The 17179-nt window shown below is 35.4% G+C and overlaps 1 protein-coding gene across 1 annotated transcript in view; it reads right to left on the bottom strand.

Moving 5' to 3' along the window:
- Window positions 1–17179, bottom strand: part of lt (vacuolar protein sorting-associated protein light) — a 356245-nt gene that overhangs the window by 94399 nt on the left and 244667 nt on the right. Inside the window, exon 17 of the mRNA XM_090394164.1 lies at window positions 7586–7778. Within this exon, the coding sequence (XP_090250290.1) occupies window positions 7586–7778 (193 nt within the window). The remainder of the gene's footprint in view (window positions 1–7585; window positions 7779–17179) is intronic.

Here is a 17179-nt window from a genome sequence, read left to right as displayed (position 1 = left end):
AAAAATAATTCCTTCTTTCCTGAGGTATAATCTATTAATAGCAAAAATATGAAGATGAAAATCAAAGATGCAAAAAGAAACTACATTTTTCAGAATATGAAACTAAGTGTTAAATGGGTTAGAAGCAGGTGAATGTTAAATTGATATAGGTGCTTCTTAAAACTTAGCAACATCTACTATAAGAACAATTATGAAAAATGAGGACAAAATAAGATCTGCAACAAATGTAACTAATTTTCAAGAAATGTTAAAGATATCTAGTAATTATATTTCTGGTTTAATCCTTTATCCAAGTGTAATTGCATATGAAGTATCTTCATGACTGGGCTACTTGTATATAGAGGCTAATGACTTCACATAACTGCCTTTGTATCCCATAATGCAAAGCATGCATGCGCGCACACTATCAGATATGTATAATGCAATGCACTATGGGAAGGACCACTATCTAGACTGGTTTCAGGTGTGTTATATTATTCAGGTATGTTTAAGTGCAGGAATACCTCTCCAAAAATTCTGAGTGAGCTACAAGATCACTCTAAATCTCACTCAGTGACCTTAAGAGATCACTACTAAACTCATTAGTGGTTCCATGCAGTGACAGGTGTCACTAAGTAGAACCTCTCTACTCTCCCAGGAAGTAAGTGAACCCAATGACAAGCATTAATAGCCAGAAGAGATACCAAGTTTAAATGTTAACTTCTTTGGTGGATGGACTGATCCATTGACTCTTAATCGCTACATCTGTAATAGCTGCTGTGAATGGGACTTTGGGGGGGGGGGGTTGCTCGGCCCACTCCTTGTAAGCTTTTGGTAATTACTGATGATGTTTCTGATAGAATGGATTTCAATCTTCTGCATTTAGAGTAATATCTCCAGGGTTGTAATTGGCAGCTTAATGGATTAGTTGGTTGCTGTAGTTCTAAAAAACTTTTCAGTGGTAGTTTTAGGAAGGATTGTATGTCTGGTATTTTGGCATCATGATGCAGCTAGTTATTCCTGACAAACAAACCAGGGAGCATTCAGTGCCATCCTTAAGCATTTATTTTGGATTATTTGTAGCTTCTTCATATTACTTTCAGTGGTGTGTGTCCCCAGGCTGGTGAGACGTAAGTTAGAAGAGGTCTTATCACTATTTTGTAAAGCAGAATCTTGTTCATCACACTTAGGGCTGATGTGTGATGAACATTCAATTTTCAATTCTACCCTCTCAAGAGAGGGTAGAATTGAAAACGTTAAAACTTTCTTACATATTCTTCTTTTCAGTATGATTCAATTTTATCCTGCTCAAGACTACATGGTGATAACTTCCAATTTCAAATACTCTGTACATTCTAGTGTCCTGCACCAGTAAGAAAAAATTACTATCAACAATAACATAGTCAATGAGAATTTTCTTAGTGAATTTGTGCACATTTTTATGTGTGACAATGTGATCTGATGGATCAGGACCCATCCAACAATGTACAAGTATGGTTCAAAGACAAATCTAAGCATCCTGTGTGTTCTCCTGGCTTGAATCTCATCAATCATTTGTAGAATCACATGGAATGCAGCATCCACCAGTCAATGCTAATACTTTGCTAGGTCACTAAACTCTGGGACATTTCTGTCAAGTTGGTCCAGAATATTTGAGGACATCTTCTGTGGTCTAATGGAGTGAATACCAAGATGGATGGAAGCAGTTATCTCAATCAGGAGTCCAAACATGTTTTAGGTAGGTCATAATGCTTTTGCTCATGGGTGTAAATGAATAAATAAATTTATGGAGCCATTAATTTTCTAATAAACATTTATAGATCTACATTCATCCATTAATTTTATGTTGCAAATTTATAAAAATATTGTTTAAATTGAATCTTCTAAATCACTTAGGGAATTGAACAACGTAGATCTGAATATAAATTAAATTACACTTTAATAAATATTTCCGATATTTCGGCAACGTCACGTTGCCATTTTCAAAAGGAACTTACAAAAAGGCATGTGCATGCAGGCACTACAACACAGTAACTGAGAATGAATATATGAAGCTATCGTTCTCCTAAAAGTCCTGATGGTGCCCTCTAGCAGGCTAAGTAGGTGTTCTTGGCCGTTGGGCTGAAGGTCTGCTGATGTATGCCTCCCAAATTTGGGGCAGTCGCATACAACCAAATTTGTTGAGGTTTGGAGAGTTTCTTAGGGCTGAGGCTGATTCCATAACTAGTCTTTCAAATTTGTATTTGCTACAGTGTATTACTGTAGCTTTCTTCCACCGTATTCTGTGGCGTGTATCCAGAGTATGGTCTGCAAGACCAGAATGGCTGTACTTGTGAAACCGGATGTAGTCCTTGTGTTCAGAAATTCTGATATTTGCTGTCCTGCCTGTTTGGCTAAAGTACGACAGTTTACAACTGCAAGGGACACATGGTATATACCAGGTAGGTCTAGGGGAAGTGGTTGGTCTTTGGTGGAGCGGATAAGGGATGCCAATTTTCTGTAAGGCCTGTAACAGGAGGTGAGGTCATGTTTTTTAAAAATTTTGGTAATTTTTTCCGAGGTGCCTCGGATGTAGGGAATGGTGATGGATTTAGAGTAATCTTTGTTGTGGAGAGGGAGGGGGGGGCTATGGTTTGTAGGTTTTAATATTTTTTTGGATTTTTTTTTTTGGGGGGGTAGCCATTGGCTGAGAAGGTGTTGAGGATGTGATGTAGTTCAGTGTTTAGGACCATGTCGTTAGAACAGATTAGTTTAGCCCTGTTGTATAGTGTTTTCACCACTCCATATTGTTGTGAGGGGGTGGGGGGTGGGATTGTTGGTGAATGTATCTGCCTGTATGGGTGGGTTTCTATAAACTGAGAAAACCAAGGTTCCATCAGGTTGGCGGGTGACTAGTGTGTCTAGGAAAGGGAGGCTGTTGTTTTCCTCTTTTTCCAGGACGAACTTGGTTGTTTAAGTGTGTAAGGAAGGAGAGGAGTGTTTCAGAGCCATGTGGCCAAATAGCGAACACATCATCAACGTAGCGGCGCCACATGGTTGGTTTCTGTGGGGCAGAGACTAAGGCTTTTTCTTCCAAGGTCTCCATAAAGAAATTGGCCAAGGGTGGGAAGAGTGGTGAACCCATGGCTGTCCCCTCTATTTGTTTGTAGAATTTTCCCTGCCAAACGAAATATCCTGAGTTCATTGTGAACTGAAATAGGGCTGAATATCGGGAGAAAATTTAGCTTGGATTAGCTCTAAAGTTTCCTTGAGTGGGACATTTGTGAATAAGGAGTAGACGTCAAAGCTGACCATTATGTCAGTATGTTGGAGTGTAAGGTTTTCTATGTTGGCTTTGAAGTGGGCTGAGTTTTTTTTATGTGTGATAGTGTGTTGCCAGTATAGTGGCCAAATGTTTAGCTAATTTGTATGTGGGGGAATCAATGCCATCCACTATGGGACGTAATGGCACATTTTCTTTATGTATTTTTGGGAGTCCGTAAAAACGGGGGGTATAGAGTTAAACGGCTTTAATCTGTTGGTAACTTCTACAGGCCAAGAAGTGACCTTCTTAAGGAGCTTATGGAGTTTTCTAATTTGTGAGTTGGTGGGATTGTATTTGATAGGGAGGCAAGTAGCCCGATCTAATAGAAGAGCATTAAGCTTACCTTTGTAGTCCTTTTGGTAAATTGAATCTGTTTACATAAAATATATATACATATTTTTAACTCCTCTCATCAGGATTTTAGAACAAAAAAAGTAGCTTTTGTTCTATGTTGTTTTTTTTTATTTCAGTAACAGTAACTCTGAAATATTTGTATAATTCAATATTATAATTAGGTCTGAGCAGGTGCTCTGATAATTGCAGTCCATCTTTCTAAAAGTTAATGTAGTATACTACCACAAAATGTTATTATTATTCATTTAATACAGCATATGTATACTACTACTGCTAACATTTTTTTTTTTTAAATTATTATTCTACTAGTTGCTGGCACTCTGATCGACTTGTTCCAGAACAAGTACAGAAATTATTAATCTTAAGTTACCACAAACACAGAAAATATAATAATAGTGGTCATACAATTTGAGAGAGAAAACTCTGTTAAGTTTTTAGTTTTGATACAGCACATTATCATATGTGCTGTCAACTACAACACTCACTGATATTATGAATGTAATGCATTTCATATCCCACATCCTTTTGGATGAAACTTTTAATTAAAGCCAACTTTACACAGTAAATTATACCTTGTTTTTCTTATTGCATTGTGTGGCAGGTATGTCACTGCAGCAAGTATATGATCAAAATGATAGTTTGGTGATGGGCATTTCATTCCATTCTCTCAACTTTGTGTTGGATGATGTTTTCATAGTTTGACACAACAGGAAAACTACCAACATTTGTGAACCATCACAACAATGTATTTCTGAAAACACACAATTTATCCTCTAATTGGAAATAGATCTTTTGCATATTTAGATGCTACAGTTTCCACATCATAAATTCATCTATGAAGTAAAGAGGAAAGTTGAACATCGGTAAATAAATCACGACATATCACTATCCTTATGACTTCAAATTTTTTTCTTTTTTCATTATAGAAGTTTACATCTATTCCGAGTTCACCAAAAACATTGAAAACCCATTCTTCAAAAACTGGAGAGTACCAGTTATAATATGCATGTCACAACAGCAGTATAATGTAATTATATTGTTATTATATTATACTGTAATGTAAGACACACACACAGCTCATATAGTTATTTGGAATGAGACAAAAAATCCTGTATTTTAAACTCCTGTCACATAAAAAAATTCTAGGAATGACTAAGATGGCAAATACACTTCCACTCAGTGCAATGAAAACCAGGGTATGTTTCTTAATGTGCAATTGGCTTAATTAAAAGTCTCAGCTGAAAATATGAAGAACATTCTATTCACTAGATCAACAATAAGATTGTTTCTGCTTGTATATAACAATTTTTTGTTTTGTTTTGTTATTAGTATATCCTAATATTTTCCCACTTGAACTGAAAAAAGCTGACAGCATTTTGCTGCACTGTGTTCAGCTTCTAGCAGAATAATAATCAGTAATATTTATATGGTAATATATTATGCCAACTTCTACAAAAGATCTGAGTTACAAATTAATCAAATTAAAAAAAAAAAAAAAAAAAAAAAAATATATATATATATATATATATATATATAATATACATTTGTTTATTTATCTTCAACTCAAATACCAAACTCTTCAGTGTCTATGCAGGCTTAAATGATCTGTATTTAAGCATTTATTTATGATTAAATTAAATACAGAGTACTGATTATTGAATATTAAATTTAAACCTAATGTTTAATATTCATTTCAAGTAAAAATGGAGTTCAACATGTTATATTAAAAGTTTAACCAAAAATATAAAAATAAATAAAATGGTTCATATTTTGGTAAAAAGCATCAATGCTCAGTTCTTTAAATGTTATAAATTTGTTTTTGTTGCATAAACCATAAGTTCTTACAAAAACTATGAAAATATTGACAAAAACAACAGACAATTTTACACATGTATCAAACAATTATAAAAGCTAAAGTTTATGTTTATATGGTTGAATGAATATGCTGCAGTGCAGTAATTCTGCTATGAAACTAGTCCTAGGTTCAAGATTGTATAATGAAAAATCCCCTACTCTCATTATAATTCATTTTTGTTGAAAATAAGAATTTGAAGTGATCATTACTGCATGAAAAGGTTGAACTTGAGGTGTAGTTTAGAATTCAAAAGATCTAAAAAATCAGATTCAAGACCATTGATCCTTGCATACTCTATTACATATTGCCTGAGGTAGTTGCTCCTAATGAGATATGGATTAGTCATACTCACTGTTCTGTATTCAGAGCAGTGGCATATTTAGGTATTTCCCATCCCTAGGCCCGCAGAAAGTGCCACCCCTCGTGACCTATCCATAGGCAGGTCATGATCCCAACCTCCAGTGACTGAACTTGCCATAGAATCCCACCTGCTTCACATCACGTAACTTTCTTCTGGGTGGTGTCATTTTCAATTTTGGATAAAGTGGAAATTATTTCCATCCGTTCCTCACAAAGACTCCGACAGGCATCGTCACAAGCTGACCAATGAGTAGGCGAAGGACATTTGATTACTTTTGCAGAAGTTTCCAGGTGCTTTCCACCAATGTGTTGAAGATGTGAAAAATATGTACAGTTTCTGAAGGACATCAAAAAATGCAGAAGAGTACGAACAGGATTCGGCAGCGCAAGTACCAATTTGAGACAGAGAACGTCCAGCACACAGTGTGAATTCTGCCAATGGATTTATTTCAAGAATTCTTGCTTGCAGTCCTGTGTACTTGCCTGACATGTTACTAGCATTATCATATGCCTGTCCTCTGCAATTTGCTATATCAATTCCAAGCTCGTTTAGTGAAGTCAAAACCACCTCTTGTAACTTTTCAGATTTGTGACTTATGTTAGGAATGAAACGCAAGAAATGCTCTACAGGAGTTCCATCTTCTTTCACATATCATACAATGAAGGAGACAGCTGATCAACACGAGACAAGTCTATTGTTGAGTCAACACTTATGGAATAGTACTTAGCTATTTTAAGTTCTTCCACAATAAATCTGATTACTTTCTCGCCCGTTATTTTAATAAATTCCTCATGTGTGGCATAGGAAAGATAGGAAACGAAACCTCCCCCCCCCCCGCTTTTGGCAATGTGCTCAGCAAGAAAGTGATCAAATTCAGTCATCCCTATTGCCTTTGTGTCAAGTTACCAACAACAATACAGTAGCTTTCCGTGCATGTGTCTCTGTCTGTATAGTTATGCATATGCTTGCAGACTAAACTTACAATGAGGAAAAAAAATATTTCTCTACTTGTGAGTAGATGCAGCATATAAGGAACATGTTATAGTTAAAAAATGAGAGACTGGAAATTTCCAATGCCCCTCGAAATTTGCTGCTCTAGGCCCGAGCCTATACAGCCTATACTTAAATATGCCACTGAATCGAGATATATTTCTATGCTTTCTGTAGGATAGAATATACGAATAAAGTAAAAGCTTATGTGTAAAAGGTAAGAAATCACTTAAAATTTACAATAGACATTACACCTTAATAATATAATCTAAAATCCCATTAAAAAATAACAACAAGAAAGAACATTAGTTTGGTTAAATAAGACAGACTTCATTCACTGAAAGGAACAAAAAAAGTGTCTCAAAGGATAATAATATCCACTGTTGTGATTATAATTAATTAGAGCATTATGCAGCAAACTCAAAAGCATCTCAAACTTTACATTATTATAGTGTTGATTTTTATTTAGATGATTATTTAATGTAACTGGACTCTTATTTTTCATTAATTTTTTTATTATTAATTATATTATTTTTTTATTAATTATTTTTAGATTAGAGCATCATTACTATAATCAAAGAATAGCTGTTAAAATGGTTATCAACACTTAGGACTGATTTTCTTCTTTGTAAGGTATATTGCTATGATGTTCTTTGTCATCAATTTTCATAGCTTTGGCAATGACAGTTCCTGTAATAAAGTTACATTTCCATTTATACATAATGTAAAATTATCATGTTACCTAAAAGAAAGACAATCTCTTGACTGAGATTACGCTCCTGGCACACAGTAAGGGCATGCTCTAATGGATAATTATTAGAACTGCGCAAAAATGATAACAACATGACAGGATCATGTTCAGCATACAGTTCCACTAAGTCTCCATGATACTCTTCACCCAAAGTTGGATCTTTTTGAAAGATTTTCTTCAGGTACTGAAAAGAAATTAAAGAAAAAGAAAAGAAAGAAATATGTCACTTTTGGTATATCTAGTTAAATATTACAAATTAAATGTTGTTGTAAAATGTTGTTTCAATACTAAGGAACTTGAAACGTCAGAGGTGTATTTTTCATAAGTGAACTCTTGGTCAGTGCATAAAAGTATTTACTAAATAAAGAGTTAGAAGGCTTCAGTTTGGTGATGCAAAAAATATAAAAATCAAGCGGATAATTAGATCCAGCATTATTTCAAAGCCGAATGTAGAAACTATGAAAGTTTTTTAAATTAAGTTGATGAAACAGCTGCGAGACCAGTGAAAGCTTAAAAAAATGGACCAAATTAGAAAGCGAATATATGGATGCCTGGGCAGTGCATATTTTCTAAAGTGGTCTGCACTAGGGTGACTCGTAAATGCCAGTGGGCATATTCCTGTAAGCCTCTCTGGGTAACTTATTTTTATGAAACTTTCATAGTTTCTACATAGTTTTGGCTTTGAAAGATAACAATTGAAATAATGCTGGATCTAATATCCACTTAATTTTTATAATTTTTGCATTGCCGAACTGAAGCCTTTTGGCTCTTTATTTTAGTAAATACTTTTACGCACTGACCGAGAGTTTGCTTAATAAAAATACACCTCTTCAACGTTTCAAGTTTCCTAGTATTGAAAGAGAGTTTTTGCTCTCTTTTGGTTTCTGCCTGTCTCTGACCAGAACCAGTTCGAAACAGCTGTCAGGCCAGTGAAACCTTAAAAAAATGGACCAAATTAGAAAGAGAATATATGGATGCCTGAGCAGCATGCATATTTTCCAAAGTGTAAAGTCCAATTGAACCTTACAGGTACAATTACAGCCTAAGCTTTCAATTCATTAAAAGAAGTGGTAATTAATCGATTTACTTTAATAAAGATATGACCCATAAGATCACTTGCCTAACATTAGATACACCTTTTCACTACTTGTATATGAGAAATATATGACTTCTGCATTACTTCAACCTTGGTATCTTTTCTGGCTCTGACTTCCACAGATGAGAGAAGGTTGAAACCAGCCTTTCCCATAATGCTTAGCATTAAGCATGTCCAAAAAGGTGGTGTGCTTTGCAGTATGGAATGCTAAGGCAATTGATGAAGTCAATAGCCTCTCTATACATGTAGCCCATTCCTGAAAATACTTCACATGCAAACGTTGTTGGCTTACATTGGGATAAAGTATTAAACCAAAGATATAATTTCTTGCATTTTTGGAAATTATGGAGACAACTACCGTGTTTGAATAAAAACTTTAGTTTACTATTACTAAAATTTTACAATTCGACGTTTCGACCTTTATGTCAAGGTCATCTTCTGGAGTGTACAAATATACACAAGAAACAAGCTATACTACAATCATACTGGTTCGTTAAAGACACCGACTAACCGCTACCACAATTGTTGGCCTGACCTCTGGTGGGGAAAAAAAAAAAAAATATACATCAACGCTACAGTCCTATTATTTGTGTTGTCTACTATATACATATATTAACATCATTCCAGCCAGTTGGAGTGGAATGGTTTCTAATACTAGCGGATTGGCTAGAGTCCTGACTTATGTTGAATCTTTCATATTAGGTTGGCTGAATGTGTGCCATCCAGATCCTTGGAATTTTCATACCATCTTTATTGTTGATATTTGGGTGGTTTATCAGGATTTCGCAGGATTCTTTAAATTTTCTTTCGTACCATGTTTTTGTGCGGTGTAAGGAGCAGGTGCTTTTCCAGTTGATTTGGTGTAAGGTGTTAAGTGCATGGTCTGAGAGGCCTGCTTCACCATAATGGTTATATCTAATGTGTTCTTTCTTGCGTATAGGGATTGTCTGTCCTGTTTCCCCAATGTACGGTAAGTTACAGGTGCAACGGATGCAATAGACTCCAGGATGTGCTAATGGGAGGAGAGGATCCTTAGAGGAGCTGAATATGGTTTTAAGTTTAGTGGGTGGTTTAAAGGTGGCATTGAGGTTATAATGTTGTAGGATTCTGTTGATTTTTTCTGATAACCCTTTAATGTATGGGATGGCTATGGTTTTACTGTAATCTAGATTCGTTTTTGTTGTGGTTTTATAGAATATTTTATTGACAGTATTTTTGTTATAGCCATTGTTTATGAATGTGTCACTAATGATTTTTAGTTCTTGTTTCAGGGCTTGCTGGTTAGAGCAAATAGTTGTGGCTCTGTTTTTAAGGGTGTTTATGACTCCATCGAATTTACCATCGAAATCGAAAACCAAAATTCGCTCCCGTTCCTAGACACACTGGTTACACGTCTTCCTTCAGGCAGTCTATCCTTCACGGTCTACCGAAAACCGACACACACGGGCCAATACATACATGCCAATTCATACCACCACCCAGCACAAAAATATGGAGTCATAAACACCCTTAAAAACAGAGCCACAACTATTTGCTCTAACCAGCAAGCCCTGAAACAAGAACTAAAAATCATTAGTGACACATTCATCAACAATGGCTATAACAAAAATACTGTCAATAAAATACTCTATAAAACCACAACAAAAACGAATCTAGATTACAGTAAAACCATAGCCATCCCATACATTAAAGGGTTATCAGAAAAAATCAACAGAATCCTACAACATTATAACCTCAATGCCACCTTTAAACCACCCACTAAACTTAAAACCATATTCAGCTCCTCTAAGGATCCTCTCCTCCCATTAGCACATCCTGGAGTCTATTGCATCCGCTGCACCTGTAACTTACCGTACATTGGGGAAACAGGACAGACAATCCCTATACGCAAGAAAGAACACATTAGATATAACCATTATGGTGAAGCAGGCCTCTCAGACCATGCACTTAACACCTTACACCAAATCAACTGGAAAAGCACCTGCTCCTTACACCGCACAAAAACATGGTACGAAAGAAAATTTAAAGAATCCTGCGAAATCCTGATAAACCACCCAAATATCAACAATAAAGATGGTATGAAAATTCCAAGGATCTGGATGGCACACATTCAGCCAACCTAATATGAAAGATTCAACATAAGTCAGGACTCTAGCCAATCCGCTAGTATTAGAAACCATTCCACTCCAACTGGCTGGAATGATGTTAATATATGTATATAGTAGACAACACAAATAATAGGACTGTAGCATTGATGTATATATTTTTTTTTTTTTCCCCACCAGAGGTCAGGCCAACAATTGTGGTAGCGGTTAGTCAGTGTCTTTAACGAACCAGTATGATTGTAGTATAGCTTGTTTCTTGTGTATATTTGTACACTCCAGAAGATGACCTTGACATAAAGGTCGAAACGTCGAATTGTAAAATTTTAGTAATAGTAAACTAAAGTTTTTATTCAAACACGGTAGTTGTCTCCATAATTTCCAAAAATGCATTCGGATCACGGTGCAAGCCTAAAAGAAAGGATATAATTTCTTGGGCATCTTTAATTTATTAGATTAACTATGTCACATGGAATTTTCTGAAACAGAAACATTAATTTATATAATTAAATAATTTAACTCCCATCCTGCTGTTGTATATCATTTGACAAACAATTAAGTTCCGTATAAATTCCACATGGAGACTATTTGATGACTGATAATTTTTGTGAGTTTATGCTTCTACTAATTTTGCATAACTTATAGAATGTGTCATCATAAGAGTGAAAAAACAATGACTGAGTAGTTAAACAACAAGTAATTTAATAGAAAGAGTAACAGAAAAAAAAATATTTTTTTTAAAAAGAAGATTAACAATGTGAATAGGAATGATTCATGTAATATGATTGCTAGCAACATGATAAGAGTGCCTGAGCTCTGCACGCATCTGGTTTTTGATGAAAAATGAACAAATCTAATGTAAGATCACACCTTGTTTCTCATTGCACTGATGGTTTATTTATATATATATATATATATATATATATATATATATATATATATATTTGAGTATATATTTATTATATTTTAATATATATATAGTATATATTTTTATATATTTGAATATGTATATATAGGACAATTTGTGTATGTACACACACACACACACACACACACACACACACACACACACACACACACACACACACACACAAAAATTGTCTGGACACCTGGACAATTATTGGTAGATAGTTATTTGAGACTGTTATTTAAAGTTATGGAACATTCCAGGTTTGCTAATAACATAAAAACCAGTGTACAGATAGCAGAAGCAGTATTTCATCATGGAAATTGAATACAGGTAGTATGACAACATGATGTGACCTCAGTGACTTCAAGAGAGGTGTCATCATGGGCTGTCACATTGGTGGCATGTCCATGTGTGTCAATGCCACTCAAATGGAGCATCCAAAATCAACTGCTGGCGATGTGATCAACAAATGGAGACATTTCAGCATCATTAGTGCAGGAAAACACCAAGGGTTACCGCTGAAAATGACGGACAGGGTGTTAAAACGGGTGCATGCAAAAATTTTTGTATAATCGGTGAGCACAAGTACTGTATGAAAAGAACTCAGTTTACTGGATTTCCATGGAAGAGCAGCAGCAGACAAGCTGAACATCACAACAATGAACAAGGTGGCTCATCTGGCCTGGTGCAAAGAGCATGTGAACTGGACAACTAACCAGTGGAAAATAGTACTCTGAAGCAATAGATCAAGGTTCACCTGTTTCCAGTCTGATGGCAGGGTAAATCAAGTAGAGGCAGCCTGGTGAACGTTTGTTACCTCAGTGTGTTGCACCCATAGTAAAGTTTAGTGGTGGAGGAGTAATGGTGTAGGGTGCATTCAGCTGGTTTGGGGTAGGACCACTGGTCATTGTTCATGAAGGCAGCTCAGTACCTTGATATTCTGGTTAATCAAGTGCTGCCTACACCGTGGAGTTTTTATGGAACAGACCCATATTACTATCAAGATGACAACTCCTCATGTCACAAAGCTGTAATGGAATAGTATGAAGAGATAGGTATTAAACGACTGGCCCTGGCCTGCACAGAGTCCTGACCTCAACTGCATCGAACAACTGTGGAATGAATTGGAGTGACGATTGAGGTCCAGAGCAGCATGTCCTCAATCTATCACTGAATCAGTGCTGTTTTGATGGAGAAATGGACAAATTCCACCTGATGTCTGCTACACATTGATGGAAAGCTTCCCTCAAAGGGTGCAGGAGGTGATCAAAGCCAAAGGTGGACATGCCCAATATTAGGGTTTAACTGGTGGTATCAATTGTAAATTGCTGAAGTGTCCAGACAATTATTGGTAGACAATGTGTGTGTGTGTGTGTGTGTGTGTACACATAAATTTGTGATGACTTTGAATGTTCTGATAAGAAATTGTAGTTAACATAAGCTATTTTTGTAATCTGCTAGAGTAGTTGATGTTTTGTCTCTGTTGTGTGTGCTGCTAGTAATGAGTTTTATCTACAAATCCTTGATGTGCTATGACATGAACATCTCTCTTTAGCATCCATCTGTCATTACAGAAATTCCCCACGAACAAGCAATCTTATATACTTCTTGTTTTTTGAATAGTGAATGGGGAGGTTTTAAACGTAAAAGGAAGCATGAGCTCTTTTTCAACAGAGAAAGCAATTTTTATTCCTTGTTGACATAATATATACTTGCTATCTTGTCTGCGAGACCACATGAAGGTTAGAATACCACTCTCCTACCCTCAGGGACTACAGAACTACATGAAAATGATCTTCATGCCTCAGAGCTCTGTAATAGAGCCTGCCACTCTAATTTGTATATTAATGATATAAGGAGAATGATTTAAAAGGGATTTCAGTTATTCAAGCTTCTGTAGCTCACCTGGTTTAGACGAGTCCTTTGATTTGAATCCCATCTATGATGTCAGGAATCTTTATCAATTGTTTTCGACTAAATAGCGAATTAGCCAATCTTTTTCAAAGGTGGAGGGCTTTTTCTCCCAGAAGAATATACATACACAATATACAGGTATAGAACACTTTGGGAATAAGGATTAATCAACCTATTGTCATATTTGGTTTCAAATACTTGCACAATGAAGTATGGGTCTATGCATAAGCATAAATCGGGAAGGATTCAATTGTTTGCTGATTATTCGAAACTGAGACCGGTAATAGGGGAAGTGATGTATATGCCCTAAGGGATGATTTAAATAAACTGGTGGTGTAGGTAAAGGATAACAATTGCCAATTTAATGTTACAAAATATGAGGTTATGCACTACTGGATGAAAATATTACATATTCTGTATTGCATTGATCATGCTTGATTGCAGGAAATTGATGAAGCTAGAGATTTTGAGATGATGATAAACAGAGAGTTGAAGTTCAGAGGGCATGCAAAAGTTGGCAAAATAGTTCAAAAGATTACTTGGACATTGAACATATTGATAAGTAATGATGGGAAGGTTATTATGCTGCGATTCAGGCCACATCTTGACTGCTGTTCACAGATTTGATCACCTGGGTTTCTTGGGGATGAAGAGGATTTCAAGATGAGTGACCAAGCTGGTGACAGGTCTGTAGAATGTTCCTTATGAGGATGGTGAAGATGTCTGGGTTGCAGAGGTTGGTTAAGATGCAGAGGGGGGGGGGGACATGATAGGAACTTTCGTTTATAAAGGATTCTATAAGACTAACAAAGGAAATTTTTCAATTCATAACAGAGTACAGATCACCCCTGGAAGTTATATAAGATTGTGGTTAATAAGGGTGTGCCGAGTACATTTTGTGCTTGGAGAGTACATCGAATGAGTAGAATGTACCTGTCACACAATGCCTGCCATGCCTTAAGAAAAGGTATGACAGGTCTTGTGCATATGAAGGTTATGATGGATTGCCTGCAATGCGTCTTATGACTTCATGGGAGATACTCGACAATAATGGTATAAACCTTTTTTAAGCATGGAAAAACACAAAATACATAAATATATAAATTTTAATATTCACAGTGCTTTGTGGAATGTCTGATGAATAAAGCTGCAATTCTATAACATTCACCTTAAAATTAGCGTTATGTCATGCTAAATTTTTTGTCTTAATGATTCTTGTAATAAAAGCAGTTTCAAACAACTTGCTGCAGTTCATGACTTAAGAGTTAAAGCTATGATTCTTGATATATGTTCATTATTATGAACATGTAACAAATATATATGTTCAAACATACATATTTGTTTGTTAATCAATAATTTATATTTCTGATCAAATGTATTTCATAGCATGTGGCCCTGAGAAAGCTCGAGTTCATCATGTAGTGAAACATGTTGGCATTAGAATATATCATAAACATGCAATCTGAGCATAAAATAATATACAAATAATAATTAATTGACTTTGGCTGTGAAGCCTGTTCATATCCTATCAATGCTGCAACATTTATGCGAATCTTATTCTCACTGATTCTACCATGGACTGTGTCATTGAATTTATAAACTTTTCCAATTTTTAATAAGACAGGTTATCATCCTCAGGAAGGGTGTTTTCATACACAATGAAATTGAGCATTAAATTTTCAGACATTTAAATGAATCAGACTAAACTAATTTTCAGCATTTCGTTATCAAAGTGTATATATATATATATATATATATATATATATATGTGAATTCAATATATATATATATATAAATACTAAAACTATATAATATAACAAACTTTTTACTCACTTGTGCACATACCCAAAACTTAAAACTATGCATTAAGCATTTTATAACATTAGTTATAAAATGTCTGTAGAGAAAAAAATTAACCTATTCAATCAACTAACCAATATTTTGAAAAATTTGTCTAATCTTGAATTTTATAATACATACATTAAAAAACAGTTCCTGAGCAATCTGAATTAGTGAATGTTTTCTAATGGTAACAGAAACAGCAGATTTCTATGCACGTGTACACACACAAACAAAAACAAAAACAAACGAACAATAACAATCCACATCTGATATTTCAGCTGTGTCTTATTTCAAATATATCAATACCTTGGCATGTCAGCCCATGTACTATGTGAATATGATAGAGAACTGGCATTATCTCAGCTGCAAGGGAGGAAAGAGGGTAAGATAGTTCCATTACAGAAAGTTGGCTCCAAGACAGAAACAGAAAATTACAGACCAATCAATATATCCAGAATGGTGAAATATTGAAAAAGTTGGTTAAAGGTAAAATCCAACAATGGGTGGATAGGGATGCAATACTCTATAGTGGGCAGCATAGCTTTGTAAAGGGTAGGTCATATCTCAGTAATTTATTCACATTTTATAATAAAGTGACAGTGGAAATAGATAAAGGAAACAGTTACACCATGATACTACTGGAATTTGCAAAGCATTTGACAGAATGCCACATGGAAAACTATTACAAAAGTTGGAGCAAATGGGAATGGATATGATGGTACCAGCAGAGATGGGGGTGGCTGAGAGACAACGGAGAGAGTAGTATGTGGTAGAGTAGAATCTAGGAGAATGAGGGTGACTAGTGGAGTACCTCAGAGTTCTGTACTAGCACCACTACTCTTTTTAATTTGTATCAATGATATAAGGAAAGATTTAAGGGGGGAATATTCAGTTACTTGCTGATGATGCAAAGTTGAGGAGAGCAATAGTTGATAAAGATGATGTAAATATTCTGTAGGATGATTTAAATAAATTGGCACTGTTGGAAGAGGATAATGATTACCAATTTAATGTTGCAAAATGTCAGATTTTGCACTTCAGGGTGAAAAGGCTGCATGCAGTGTATCACATTGATCATACTGGATTGCAAGATATTGATGAGGCTAGGGACTTGGGGATAATGGTGGGTAGAGAGTTGAAGTTCAGAGGCATATTGCAAAAGTTGGTAAAATAGTTCGAAGGATTACGTGAACATTTGAAAAACATGTTAACAAGTAAAGATAAGAGAAGTTATTATCCCTCTTTATAAGGCTATGATTCAGCTACACCTTGACTACTCTGCACAGATTTGAACACCTGAATTTCTTAGGGATCAGAAGGTAGCAGACAGGATTCAGAGACAAGTGACCAAGCTAGTGAGATGTTTGTAGAATGCTCCCTATGAGGATAGGTTGAAAGTGTGTGGGTTATAAAGCTTAGTTGATTGGTAGAAAAGAGGGGGCATGATAGAAACTTTATCAAAGGGATTTTATAAAATGCAAGGAAATGTTTCAATATATATGACACAGAGAACTATGGGCCATCCATGGAAGTTGTGTAAAATTGTGGTTAATAGGGATGTGTGGATGAGATCTTTTGTGTGGTGTTGAATGGATTGCCAGAATTAGTTGTGAGTGCTCTGGCAGTGAATGAGTTTAAGGAGAAGTATAATAGGTTTTTGTGTCTATAAACGTTAGTGTGGATTTCCCACAGTGAGTCTTCAGACTCCATGGAGATATGAA

The sequence above is a fragment of the Typopeltis vanoorti genome, chromosome 6, assembly GCF_054136105.1.
Source record: "Typopeltis vanoorti isolate ZY-2024b chromosome 6, IOZ_Tvanoo_1.0, whole genome shotgun sequence".
NCBI lineage: Eukaryota > Metazoa > Arthropoda > Arachnida > Uropygi > Thelyphonidae > Typopeltis > Typopeltis vanoorti.
Note: the sequence above shows the minus strand (reverse complement) of the source record. Positions and strands in the feature narration are given on the sequence as shown.